Below are 13921 nucleotides of genomic sequence, written 5' to 3'. Positions count from 1 at the left end.
ATTCATCTTTCCAAAGTCTAGATCATAGCAAATCATCCCTCACTGGGGGAAAAAAAAAGCAAAACAAATTCTTAGCAGCTTCTAATAGCAAACTAGGTAAAAATTGCCCCTGAACTGCAAGACACGCTTTCAAAATTACCCCTATTTTTTGCTTCCAAAGATCCCTGTGTAAGTAAATTTTGACTTCTTGTTTCTTGAGCATGCCACACATTAGCCAATGTCTTTGTCTTTTGTTCCTCCTGGGATTTCTACCTGTCATTTTTCTATCTCCTTGAGTTATATCCGATGTGAATATCTTTGAAGTCCAATGTGATTATCTTTGAAGTGCCATCGCTATAGCAGTCAATTTTTTTTAAATTTCAGCATATTGCGAGGGTACAAATGTTTAGGTTACATATATTGCCTTTGCCCCACCTGAGTCAGAGCTACAAACATGTCCATCCCCCAGACAGTGCGCACTGCACCCATTAGGTGTGACTATACGCATCCCCTTCTCTGCCCCCCCATCTGCCCCACACCTGATGAATGTTATTACTGATTTGTGCAAATAAGTGTTGATCAATTAACACCAATTTGATGGTGAGTACCTGTGGTGCTTGTTTTTCCATTCCAAGTGTCTTTCCACTTCACTTGGTAGAGTGGGCTCCAACTCTAGCCAGGATAATACAAGAGGTGCTAGATCACCATTGTTTGTTTTTTTTTTTTTTTTTTTGTGGCTGAGTAGAACTCCCTGGTATATGTATACACATTTTATTAATCCACTCATGTATTGATAGGCACTTGGGTTGTTTCCACATATTTGCAATTGTGAATTGTGCTGCTATAAACATTTGAGTGCAGATGTCTTTTTTATAGAATGTGTTTTGTTCCTTTGGGTAGATGCCCAGTAATGGGATTGCTGGATCAAATGGTAGTTCTACTTTTAGCTCTTTGAGGTATCTCCAGATTACTCTCCATAGAGGTTGTACTAGTTTGCAGTCCCACCAGCAGTGTATGAGTGTTCCTATCTCTCCACGTCCATGCCAACATTTGTTGTTTTGGGACTTTTTTATAAAAGCCATTCTCACTGGAGTTAAGTGATATCTCATTGTGGTTTTGATTTGCATTTCTCTGATGATTAGAGATGATGAGCATTTTTTCTATAGCTGTCTATTTTCTATACTGGCCTCTGCCTTAACTCAGGTACAGTTTCCAATAACTTGTCAAAGCAAACTAGATTGAAAAATGATTTTTTATCATTCATTCAATAAAATTTATTGAATGCTTACTGTGTACCAGGATCTCCGCTTAGAGCTGAGCATACAAATTAACAAGGCATTTTGGTCACAGAGCATAGAAATATCACTACAGTATTTTCTGTATACTTTCCAGAAAGCAAGATTCAGTGCTTCACCATTTTATGAATAGTCAACACTTTGCTATATTTGTTCTAGGAATGCAATATTATCCTGGAGATTGGCTACATGAAAGGGATTTTCCTCAAGTATAATATTAACTGGCCCCAAGAGTCTTAGGGATATTGGAGTTGACAGAATATTATTATCATGTATTAACTCTGGGGAGAGTGTTAGGCTTCAAGTCTGAAGAGAAGATGCTTTCAGAAGTCTAGGAGTCAGTCTTTCAATGGCAAAATGTCTAAGCTGGCCATGGTAATGGTAAAGCTTACAGGGGAAGAATGCTGTTAGGGAGCTTGACATAAATTTAATTAATCCAGTCTGAATTATAGGTGGGCAACTTGAACTCTTCCTCAAGGACCACCCACAAAATACGTATAAACTATATTCAAATTCATGAGCATTTAAATATGGCAATAATTTTTCAGAACACAATCCGTGTGATATCTGCCACATAACTGCACATGAGACTAAAGGAGTAGCACTAAGCGTTTGTAAAGAAAAAGTAATGTCTTAAAGTTTTTTTTCTCCAAATTTTGACACCTTAGTAATCATGTAATAACTATTGCAATCAAAGAGCTAACTAAAGAAAATATCCTTTGTTCTTTGCTGCAAGTTATCTCTTTTATCAGCAAATGTTTTGTTAATACTATGGTTTTATGTGTGGAATACTAATCATAGAAAGAAGTATCAGCTCAAGGAATCTGCCACCAGTTGCCATAGAGAATAGACAAAAAAAAAAAAAGACCAGTTTTTTTTTTAATGCTTTGAATAATACAGTATGATTAATTTCTTTTCAGTGCTTGTGATTACATAACTTTAATTTGTTGCACTGATGCTTAATTTTAGATTTAGCTTTTCACTACATTTTGCCACTGATGCCTAGTGGATTAATTTCCACTTCCTTTCCTTTGTATTAACATAAAAATTTATTGCTTTCAGACCAAAAAAATACATAGTATGACCCTCTATTTTTGCCTACCTGAAGAATTGATATAAAACATTAAAATATCTGTTCCTTACAATGCACTAAAGAATCTAAAGGTGAAGATTGTTGAATATTTTGTATTCAAATTTATATTCTTGATAACTTTAAAGGACACAAGAAAATATGTATCACATGCTAGGTTACGACAATGGAGCTGTATCAGTATTAAAATTTGGTACTTAATCATGCAGACCAAATTCTTTAACATTACTTTGTGTCTTGTAGTCTGAAATGTTACTAAAAAATACAAAAACAAAAAAACAATTCTCCTTGAGCTCTAGTCAGGATAAAACCATTGTTGACCATTGCAATATATACAACCTGCAAATTTCATTTTTGATACATGATTGTCCATTATAGAGCTACAATGTTCATCTATATAAACAAAATGATTGAATTACCATTTTCCATGTTCTGGGAGGTTTCTGTAATTTTAGGAATATTAATTAAGAGTATTGAGTTCTATGTATGTGTCACAAGGGTACAAATGTGTTGGAGAAATTTATAATGTATTATATCCAATTATGTCAGCAAACTATGAATCATATACAATTATCAAGATGTATAAGTGCATTTTATATGATGCTTCAACATCACTAATTTTGTGTTTAGCTGAAGCTGATCAAATGGTATGATTTCAGTAATTTCCAGCATCAATATTACAACATCAATATAAATTCAATGTAAATTGGAAAATGAACATTTTCATCTGTTTTATCTGTGAAAAGGCATTTACTAAACATAGGAACATACTGAATCAACACTTGTTAGGAATCTGAATATACCACACAGAACCTAAATGGTAGGAATTAGAACACAAAATAAGAAGTTCCCAGAGGAAGCCTAGCTAACCAGCCTAAGCATGCTCACCGGATCTCTACAGGTAGTCACCAAACTAAAACCAAGAAAACTGTTTTAAATATAAAAATCAAGAAGCCAACATTCCCACCTCACAACGAAATAAACTGCCCACTTATCCCAGCATTTATAGATTCCTTACTAATCTCCCAAAATCTTAGTTTAGTATATACTTAAAGCAATTAGAAATTTAAAAATTTTGTCTACAACTAACTATACAATATGAATTTTAATTTAAAATGTTTGACTTATTAATTAAACAAGTGCATAGTGTCCTTACATAGCTGTACAGAGTAATATGTTTAAGTAATTATATATGCATTTTAATTTCAAGTAATTAAAATTGTAAAATAATTCATAGAAACTTACCTCAAAGTCAAGGTCTGAATATCGTGATTTTCTTCTCTGTTAGATATTTTTTAAAAAAGAAGGAGAAAACCAATAAAGTTATGTTCAGTCATTCAAACAAAATGCAAATCATTATTTTCAGTAAAGATAATCCTGCTTCTTTTTGTTATACATAGGAATATGTGAAAAATTTTATGATTTCAAAATATTCCAGCCACATTTTTCCATTTTCACTTTGAATTTCTTTTAAAATTGAGGAATATAAAAATATAGAATATTTCTCATCTTGACCTTCTAACTCTAATTTTCAGTTAGGAGAGATTGCTCTCATGAAAATTCACATAAACCTTTCAATCTTCAAAGAGATTTTAGGCCTAGTAAAGCAAAACTACTTTATAGACACAAAGAATTATAAATTGTATAGGAAAAGAATCATTGAGTTACCTCAACACATCCCACCAACCAACCATTAGTCTTCCTTTCTACCAAATTCTACCTGGTAAGTCCCAGAGTTCTTTGTAAGTCTCAGCCACAGATTTCTTGAAATTTGATAGTCCTCTATGCTAGGAAAGTCTCTCTCAATGCTAGCCCTTAGGAACCAATGTATTATTTCCAATTAAGCAATACAGCAAATATGCCACATCCCAGCAAAACATAGATAGACATGTAAATGTCTCACAGTGTTCCTCTGTGGCTCCGACTTTGTTATACAGTTCCTGAAATCTAGTCATAGATAAAAATGCATTAAAAAAATAAAGTAATGAGGCACTACACCGGATAAAATCAGGAAACAGGACTAAAATGAAATTAATGCAATCTCAGATGATAGGATGTTCATGATATTGGTGTAAAGAAGATATTCTTAGCAAATTTCTAATACAGATTTTTTTTAATTTGGCTTTTTTTGGTAAAAGAGGGAATAAAACATAGGGAAAATTAATAAATAATTAAAACAAGTAATATTCAGGCTGTGAAAAATACGTAAATCTTTGAGCAAACTATTTGGTTTTATTTCCCCCCATGCTCCCATCTCAATTCCTACAACCCTGACTTCAATAACTTCACAGGGAATCATCCCCAAGAGAGGTAGGAGACTCTATTCTCTGTTGTAACTGTCGAACATTAGGAGAGACAGAAAAGTATTAATGTATTTTCTTGAAAACTATGATTAAGTTTCTGCAGCTAGAGTTTAAATTGTCGTTACAAAACCAGAGCCGCCCTGTGTAACCTACTCCTCAAATCGTGTTTCAGTAGACAGAAGGTGATATACCAGAAGAAAGGTTTCATTTTTAAAAGAATGCTAAAGTTCAGAAATAATTTTATTTTGGTGAATCTGCTTAAGATTAAAAATTTAGTCTTCAAGCACAATCAAGGAGGGGGCTGAGGGGAGTTTCCTTTATTAAATGGCAACTCGGAATGTTGATCTCACTTTCTTCTGGTCTCTAGCATCACCCTAGCCTTGCCCTAGTGACATCCCGGAGAAAGAAAAATGTGGGAAGGCATTGGACCCTGCCCTCCTCTGCCTTCTCCCTGCCACTATTGTTGTCTAACTGTGCTATATAAAAACCAAGCTCCGGCGTATTTTAATGTAACCAAACCACACTTTGGTGCAATAAGCTATACTAAATGTTGGCGTTTCCAGTCTGCTCTTGGATGTCTTGCCTTCTTGGTACTGTGACTCAGCAGGACATTTTTGTCAGTATACGTTAAGCAAAATTCTTTTATACAGCAAAATTCAAGCCTGGAAAACACTTATTTTTAAGGAATTACTATTAAGCATTAGTCATGACCTTTGCATTCCATCTGAAAATTAAATAGTGAAATCTTTATGAAAAAGGTTCAGCTAGCTAGAAGAGTAAGAGGCCCTTCTACTACATGCATTGAGGCGTTCTCTCTTGCCAGAGGTGATGCTAGCCATATGTTACTCTGTTTCTGAGTACAAGGCTGTGATGCCTAAGAAGTGGAAATGCTGATAGATACATATTGCTAAAAGCTTCATATTTTATGAGCAAGGGCAAAAGATGGGAACCTAGAAGAACACTGGAGATAATTTTTGCTTCTGAGAGCAGATGTCACTCTATGTAAATGTGAAATATGGAAAGCAAATGGATATACTCCTACAAATAGATCTCGCTCGCTCTTTCTCCTATTTAATTTTATTAGAATTAAATTCAAACATAAGGTATAGCAGAACTGACAGTCTTGAAAAATTAGACTAAGGAATGAACAAATGAAGCCAGCAGATTTTAATCAAAAGAGCCTGAAGCTGATGATGAGGGTTGGGGTGGATGAGAAATAAAGCAATAAAGACTTAAAAATTAGGGAGTGGAAAATTTGTGGTGGATATTTAGAGTTCAAGGGAATTAAAAATTTGTGTAATGTTATTCACATTCCCATAATACCAACCAAGTGTTGGTGTCATCATAGCATTACTGCAACCTCAAACCCCCAGTCTCGAGCGATCTTCCTGCCTCAGCCTCCCAAGTAGCTGGAACTACAAGCATGCCAGGATGCTCAGCTAATTTTGCTATTTTTTTGTAGAGGCAGGGTCTAGCTCTTGCCCAGGCTGGCCTCAAACTCCTGGCCTCAAGCAATCCTCCTTCCTTGGCCTCCCAGAGTGCTAGGATTATAGGTGTGAGTCACCAAACCCAGCCAACCTTTTATTGTTTACAAAGTGCTTTCATCCCTGTGGGATGGTCAGAGACAATATTATTTATTTTCCCTATTTTATGAATGCGGAAAACTGAGGGCCAATGGAATGACTGGTCCACTTCACCTGGGTCATAAGCAAATAAGCTGGGATTCACATTCAGCACTTCTGACTCTAAACACAGCATTTTTCCCACTATCTCTTGCTATCTGCTCAGTGTTACAAGGCTGATATTTTACAGCCAAGATGCCTATGATATTTTGCAGAATGTTACTAGAATTCAGCCAGAATAACATTAGATGACCCAGTCAGCCCAAAGCTGACAGCAGTGGGACTGAGGTGCTTTCTAAGCACAAAGCAAGGTCAAGCAGATTAACTATTACTTGCAAAATGTATTTTGAAGGAGAAAAAATTATCAATTTGATATTCCTGTATCTGAGAGAAAAATCTGTGTTGAATAAAATAACTTAAAAATCATTCTGATATGGGGTCACTTATGAGCAGTGATACAATAACAACAGTAGCAGACTTCTCCACCTCCAGATGTGACTCTCCCATTGCAAAATCTAGTTTATCTTAAAGAAGCCTCAGGCATTGGGAAATTGGTAGTGTACGAGAAGAACCAGATTGTTCAATTCTGTTCAGTTTTGGTCTGTTTCCATCCTTGGTATACATGCAGTGTACTGGAAAGTCTTTTAAAATACTAAGTTTGTTGAAACCATAACTGACTTACATGTTTATTCAAATTTCCTTCTGAGCTCTTTGGAATGCTATTGTAAGGTCTGCAAGTGGTCAGAAATAATAGTCATATGTTTAAAAATTGAGAATCAACTGAGAAAAATGATAAAACCATAACAATTTTTATGACAAGTTGATAATTGAAAAATGCTACATGTTAAATTTAAAATAGACCAGAGTGATATTGAAATATTTTACAAAGATATAAATCCCTCTGGCTGCATATCTCTAATTTTCTAAATAACTTGATACAAATAATCCTTTTTCCCATAATTGGTGATGTTTCACTTATGCTGTTTCCTCTTCTTAATTCTCCACTTAGAACTCACCCCAACTTGCACTGTGTTCTTGATATTCCACTAAAATTCTTCTTGTCAGAGGGATCTGATGAGCTCTGTCTGGTCAAATTCCAAGGTCAATTTTCTGTCCTCATCTTACTGGACTCTCAGAAGCTTTTAAAAGCTAATAATTTCCTCATGAAAACACTCATTATCTCTCTCTCTTTTTTCATTTTCCTTTCTTATTAATTGCTGCACCCCATTCTCGAGTCTCCTTTGTTGGTTCTTTGTCATATCCCTGCCTTGTAAATGTTGAATTCCTGAGCTCTCTTCTTTCTCATATTATCTCTCATATAACATAATTCCTTTTCCATGATTTTAAATACCATCTTTTAAGTTCCAAACATCCTTTTCTTTCTCCTGTCTTTCCTATCATAGACAATGTTGGATATCTCGTTGGTCAAGCCCGAGACTTAGGAGTCACCCCTTCATTCCTTTATGTCTCTCACCCTCCACGTCAAATTCACCAGCACATGTGCTGTCTCTGCTGTCTCTGAAATAAATCTTGATCTGCCCACTCCTTTCCATCTATCTCCACTTTTGCCTCGATAGCCAAAGGTGCTCTCATCTCTTGTCTGGATTACTTTAGTAACCTCCTGTCACCCAGCTTTCTGCTCTGCCCCATCTTCTACAACCACTGTCTCTAATCCTTTCTCTTTTAAACAACCAAGTGATGGATGAATGGAAGGATGGATGGATGGGTGGGCGGGTAGATGGAGAAATAATTTTGACAATCTTTTGCGTTACAATCCCCATTTGCTTCCATTGTTTTATAAGAGCTCTGCAAAATCTGGTCTGTTCTTTCTATTCTAACTTCATCTTTAGGAGCTCTCCCCTTGCTACACAGGTCTTCGGATCCTATGAGAATATGCCAAGATCTTCCCTACCTTGGGACCTCTGCACTTGCAGTTTCTTTTGCCTGAGACATTCCCTCACCACCCAGGTCCTTGCAAGCCATGTTCCTTTTCAACTTTATTTCTTACACTAAATAGCACTTCCAAAGGCTTCCCAGACCACCTTATTTAAAAAAGTCTCTCCTGGGAGCAAAAATATAGTTAGATAGAATACAAAAATATTTGATAGTGCAACAAAGTGACTATCGTCAACAATAAGTTAGGGTATACTTTAAAATGACTAAAAGAGTGGAACTGGAATGTTCCTAACACAAAGAAATGATAACGTCTTGAGGTGACGGATACCCCAATTACCCTGATTTGATTAATACACATTGTATGCCTGTATCAAAACATCACATGTTCCCTATAAATACATACAACTATTATGTACCATAATAATTAAATATAAAAATAAAGAAGTCTCTCCCTTATATTCTATAGTTACTACCTACTACAGCACACTGTTTTGGAGTATCCATTGGTTTAATGGTTAATTATCTGTCTCTCCCATAGGTTTATTCCCCACAGGAGCAGGACCCATGTCTGTCTTGATCACTTTTATATCCCCAGCGTCTAGCAGAAGGCACAGCACAATTGTAGATATTCACAAGAGTACTGATGAATGATTCAAGCAGCTGCACTATGGCAGACAAAAAAGTCAAAAGAATGTGACTTTTTGCTTTTGTTTCATTGTTGTCATTTTTTTCAGGAATACTCTGGGAGAATTTGGTTAAGCAGGTGCACCAAATACTCAAAGAAAACCATTATGAATGGATCAATTGACAGCTAGGAAAATCAAGACAATTTACAGGAAGGCAGGCTTATCACTAATAGAAGCGAGAAATCCTTTAGGATGATTTAAGAGTGAGAAAATGCACAACAATACGAAGCTACGCAGAGGACTACTTAGTGAGCGTATGCATGGAGGCATTTCTCCATATCTAAGCCTTGTAGAATAATGAATAATTTATCAAAGGGAATACTTCATTGTTTGTGTCCCTGCAAATTAAGGTAGACACGACACTATAAGATTCACAGCAAGTAATAAATTCTACTGACTAATGAATGACAATATGACTGCCATTAAAAATTTCTACTATAGAGTGAGCAAAGAATCCACTTGCAAGGAGAAAGCTCTGATAGCAAATCCATTAAAAATAGCTGTGGAAATGAAATCTGAGAATAATTAATTTTTTAAAATGACTTTTATTCATGCTAATTTTGTTTGAATGCCTGAATAAAAGGCAAATTCCCTAATCCAGGAGTAAAAAACAAAGCAGTAAAGGAAGGGCAAGCCTTCCTTTCACCAGACCTACGTGAGGAAAAAAATGTAAAAGTGAAAAAGTTTCTGCACATGGTCAGTTTTATAATGGTTTCTGTTAGTTAACAGAGTCCTCCAGTTCCAAGGGAGGCCATGACATTTTGTCTAATATCCTGAATATCGATTTAATTCAGTACTCAAGCTTCTTTGCAGAAATTCAGGGTTTAATGGTAATGACATACTAATGACACAATCTTACATCTGAAGTGCTCCTTACCATTTTCAAAGGTTTTTTATGTACATTATCTAATTTGACCCTCACAACAGCTGTAAGGGAGGTACCTGTAATGTGATATTATGACTAAAACATTTTGCTTTTAAAAGCCATTATGCTGAGGGCTCTATAATTCACGTCCAGACAAAAACTGGTGTAAAATCTAGCCCAGAACAGTGCCTCTACCCACCCATTTACAAATCGAGAGAGACTTATCTGAGAATGTTTTCAGATATATAGATAAGTTTATACATGCATAGAAAAGCTTGAGCGGCAAAACTTTCTGGTTTTGGTAATAATTTTATAATGTACTAACTCTTATCCGTTATAAAGGTTTTTTATTGGAAAGAAAAATTAAGGCCAGATTTTTCAGGAGAACAACAGAAGTAACTTAGGGTATTTATATTTGAGCAAAATGTTTCAAAATAATTCAAATGATAGAGGAACTGAGAAGTCACATGGGGGACCGTTAAGTTACGTAACCCAGGGATAGCAGAAGGCAATATACTTCCTAGGTTGGACAAAGGGAGATGACGGGGTGATTAAAGCCCAGGGGTTGGAGCACGTGGAAGAAGTGGACGTAGTATGGCAGCTGTAGCTAAAGAGAGTTTCTGCTTTGTGCTTCCAAAAGCAGAAACAGGTGGGGAGAAATACGCCAGGTTTTTCTCTTTTCCCCAATCTCCAGTTTCTCACTAGTGCTTCCTGTTGGCTGAACCCAGCCAGAAACCAGAGACACAGGGACCTGTATCAACCTAGAATGATGCAGAGAAAAAGGATGACGAATGGATCGTGTGCCAAACAGGCCCAGGATATGCACATAAGTTGGAAAGACTTTTGACTGAGGAAATATTTATTACTTAGATCCAAAGGCTACAATCTGTTGAACAGTGTTTCAGTGATTTAGAATGAATACTGACCTGTCTACTTACAATGATACAACTATAATTTTTCAGAAAATAAATAAATAGAACACAATCCAAGATTGAAACTAGAATTCATAGTCCTCAAGTACTTGAGACCCATACCGCTTTTGTCCCCTCTTGCTCGATAGCAAAAACCTAGTGTAGTTTTTGCTGTGTTTTTTCTATAGACGCACCGTACTCTCGACACATTTCATTCATTACTTGAAAGAGAATGACTAAAGTGCTCACAAGAATTTCATTCTTCTTAATGTTAAGCAAAGCAGTGAGAGGACATTTAGGGCTCAAGCCATTATTGTGAAAAATTCTACCATATTATTGCAATTTCTCCATAATTGTGGAGACTCTAAATCTAAAATTTTCAGAATTGCTTAATGAGTCCATTCTGGGAATGACTATGTAGTTAGAAAGAATTATGTAAGAAAGAGAGAAACAAGGTAATATTAGGCACAGAGGAAATCCAGATATGCTTTCATGCTAAGAAACTTGATGAAAGTATTAAACTTTTTATACTCAATAATTGAGGCTTAGCTGAACAAACTCCCCTTAAGGCTGGAGCTTTTTTGGTGGCACTGCCTTCTGGATTGGGGAGCCTCCCTCTTTCTTTGTTGCCTCTTGCTTATTTGAATAAATACTTCCACCTACTCAAGTCTCTTTGGCTTTCTTTTCTTCTCCCTCAATTTGTTTTTCCTCCCTTGCACTTTCCTCATGAATAGCACACTCTGTGCTACAACTGGAAGCTTTTACCCTCTTTTCTTTCTTCCCTTCCCCATTTCCCATGTTGGCAATTTGTGAAAACCCACTCCTCTGGAGGCAAATTCCTGAATTAATATGCACATCTTTGTATTAGATCCTTGAAAGGATCCTGGGGTCCCTGACCATCTTCAGCAGTGCCAGCTGCCCAGGCTAGAGGTCCCTGTGGCTTTAATCTTCCTTCTCACTCAGAGGGAGAAAAGACTCAAACTGTTCTATTGCTTGGGCATCATGTAATCCACATATTTACCATTTTTATCTTCACTTTGTCTTCTAAGACTCAAAAACACCTCCTGACTACTGTTGATTCCATTCTCCATGTAGCCACTCCAGTCATCTTTCTGCTTTTCCTCTGTCATTGTCAGAATATCACCTTCCTCACTAGTTGACCCAGCATATACTACCTAGCAGAGTTGACATCTCTATCTGACCATGTATCACGCTGCTCAAAAAGAAAGCCGTACTACTGGCTTTATCTTCATGGACCACAGTCCTATTTCTGAAAGCTATTAGTTGAATGCACTTATAGGACAAGAGCTTTATCCATTTCATCTTTACTCACCATAAGACCAAGGGTCTGTCAAGGGTTAAAAAGAACTTAACAGTTACCTTCATGCTAACATTCATACTCATTACTCTATCTTCTAGACAGCATAAAATTGATCAGGACAGAAAGATTCTATTCCTAGATTTGCTATGCACTTACTCTATAACCTTGAACAAATGACTTTACTGCAAGGATTATAACAATTTATCCATTGCACAGAGGTGTTGTGGAGATTAATTAATTCATGTTTTTAGGATGATTTGAGGGTCTGCTAATGAAAGATGCTATATAAATGCTAATTTTTATTATTCATTCATATATATTCTCTTTCAGCTGTCTCATAAAATGGTCACCTTAAGAAATTACTATTAAACTCTTTTAAAGAATGAAAATGAGGAACTGAATTTTCATTCTGAATCCTGAATTTCCATCCTTTTCAAGACGTAAGACTTGTGATCTCTAAGTCATTTAAATGCAGATCTTTTGGCTGAATCACAGTTATATATGATGCTTATACTTAATAATAAGGATATAGAGATTTGGAAAAATTACAAAATTACAAGCTGAACACAGTAGTACTTGGAAATACAGTCTATTGTTCAAGCACACCTAACCTGTACAATATCAAACCCAGTGAGGTTTTTAGGCTTTTAGATGCAAAACAATTTTATAACACCAAAATATTTTTTTTTTTTGAGACAGAGTCTCACTCTGTTGCCCAGGCTAGAGTGAGTGCCGTGGCGTTAGCCTAGCTCACAGCAACCTCAAACTCCTGAGCTCAAGCGATCCTCCTGTCTCAGCCTCCCGAGTAGCTGGGACTACAGGCATGCACCACCATGCCCGGCTAATTTTTTTTCTATATATATTTTTAGCTGTCCATATAATTTCTTTCTATTTTTAGTAGAGATGGAGTCTCGCTCTTGCTCAGGCTGGTCTCGAACTTCTGAGCTCAAACGATCCGCCCACCTCGGCCTCCCAGAGTGCTAGGATTACAGGCGTGAGCCACCGCGCCCGGCCAACAAAAATATTTTTAATGCAATTCCATTTAAACCTTTTAAGCACATTTAAAAGAGCCATTCTATATAGAAAACTCCCATATGGTCATATGATTACTTATGACGTTATGTTATTATACACACATTTGCTGAAAATCCTTTTAAAAACTTTTGTGATTTTGCATGAACATTTTGTAGTTTGTTCTTCTGTGGTCATTATACTAGTAGACATGGCTGGTCTCTGGGATATGAAAGTTACACATAGGGAAGCAGTAGCTATTCTCCTAACTCAGAAGGATAAAATATTCTTGTTCAGAGGGAAGCTCCAGACACCTTGGAGTTGAACTTGGCCTCATTGCCCTTATTTATGCCTTTGGTTTCAAGGAATAATTCTGACCTGGTTAACCTCAGAAACCCTATTTCGTTTGAGGTTGCTCCAGAACTTAGGGATTTGTTCTAAATTTTATCCACATTCCCATTTTGGTCTAGAATTTCCTCAATCTAGCCGGGAAAACTTTAAAATTATCTTATCCATCACATTTCTTTAACCTCTCAGAATGTCTCTTCATTTTGACCCCAGTAGAAAGAATGGCTTTGGGGAGAAGGGAGGAACGATTGCCTTTGGGAACTTTATGACACTTGAATATACAGTTATCAACATAACTTTGATAGAAAGGGCAGGCAACCAAGTATAGTACCTTTCTCTAAATAGTGTCTTATACAATAATCTATTATGCTATAACAATTTTCAGTACATATAAAAGAACGCATGCATTGCATTGTATACTGAACATATATATCAGCAGCAGATTTATAGCTACTCTCTACTTTATAGGCAGAAAAGAAGCTGAGAGAAGTTTAATTGTTTTACTTCTGGTGTCTTACGATGCCCAAAAACCACGTAGTTGGACCTCAGAATCCTGACTCTTAGTATGCTCAGATTATATTCTTCCTGGCAATT

The 13921-nt window shown here is 36.3% G+C and overlaps 1 protein-coding gene across 1 annotated transcript in view; it reads right to left on the bottom strand.

The window, feature by feature from the left end:
* The window catches only part of ADGRB3 (adhesion G protein-coupled receptor B3), a 683715-nt gene that overhangs the window by 14332 nt on the left and 655462 nt on the right, over positions 1–13921 (bottom strand). The window contains exon 30 of the mRNA XM_069487813.1: positions 3610–3645. Coding sequence (XP_069343914.1) covers positions 3610–3645 — 36 coding nt within the window. The remainder of the gene's footprint in view (positions 1–3609; positions 3646–13921) is intronic.

This window comes from Eulemur rufifrons, chromosome 15 (assembly GCF_041146395.1).
Source record: "Eulemur rufifrons isolate Redbay chromosome 15, OSU_ERuf_1, whole genome shotgun sequence".
NCBI lineage: Eukaryota > Metazoa > Chordata > Mammalia > Primates > Lemuridae > Eulemur > Eulemur rufifrons.
The sequence above is the reverse complement of the archived record's forward strand: the minus strand, read 5'-3'. Positions and strand labels throughout refer to the sequence as shown.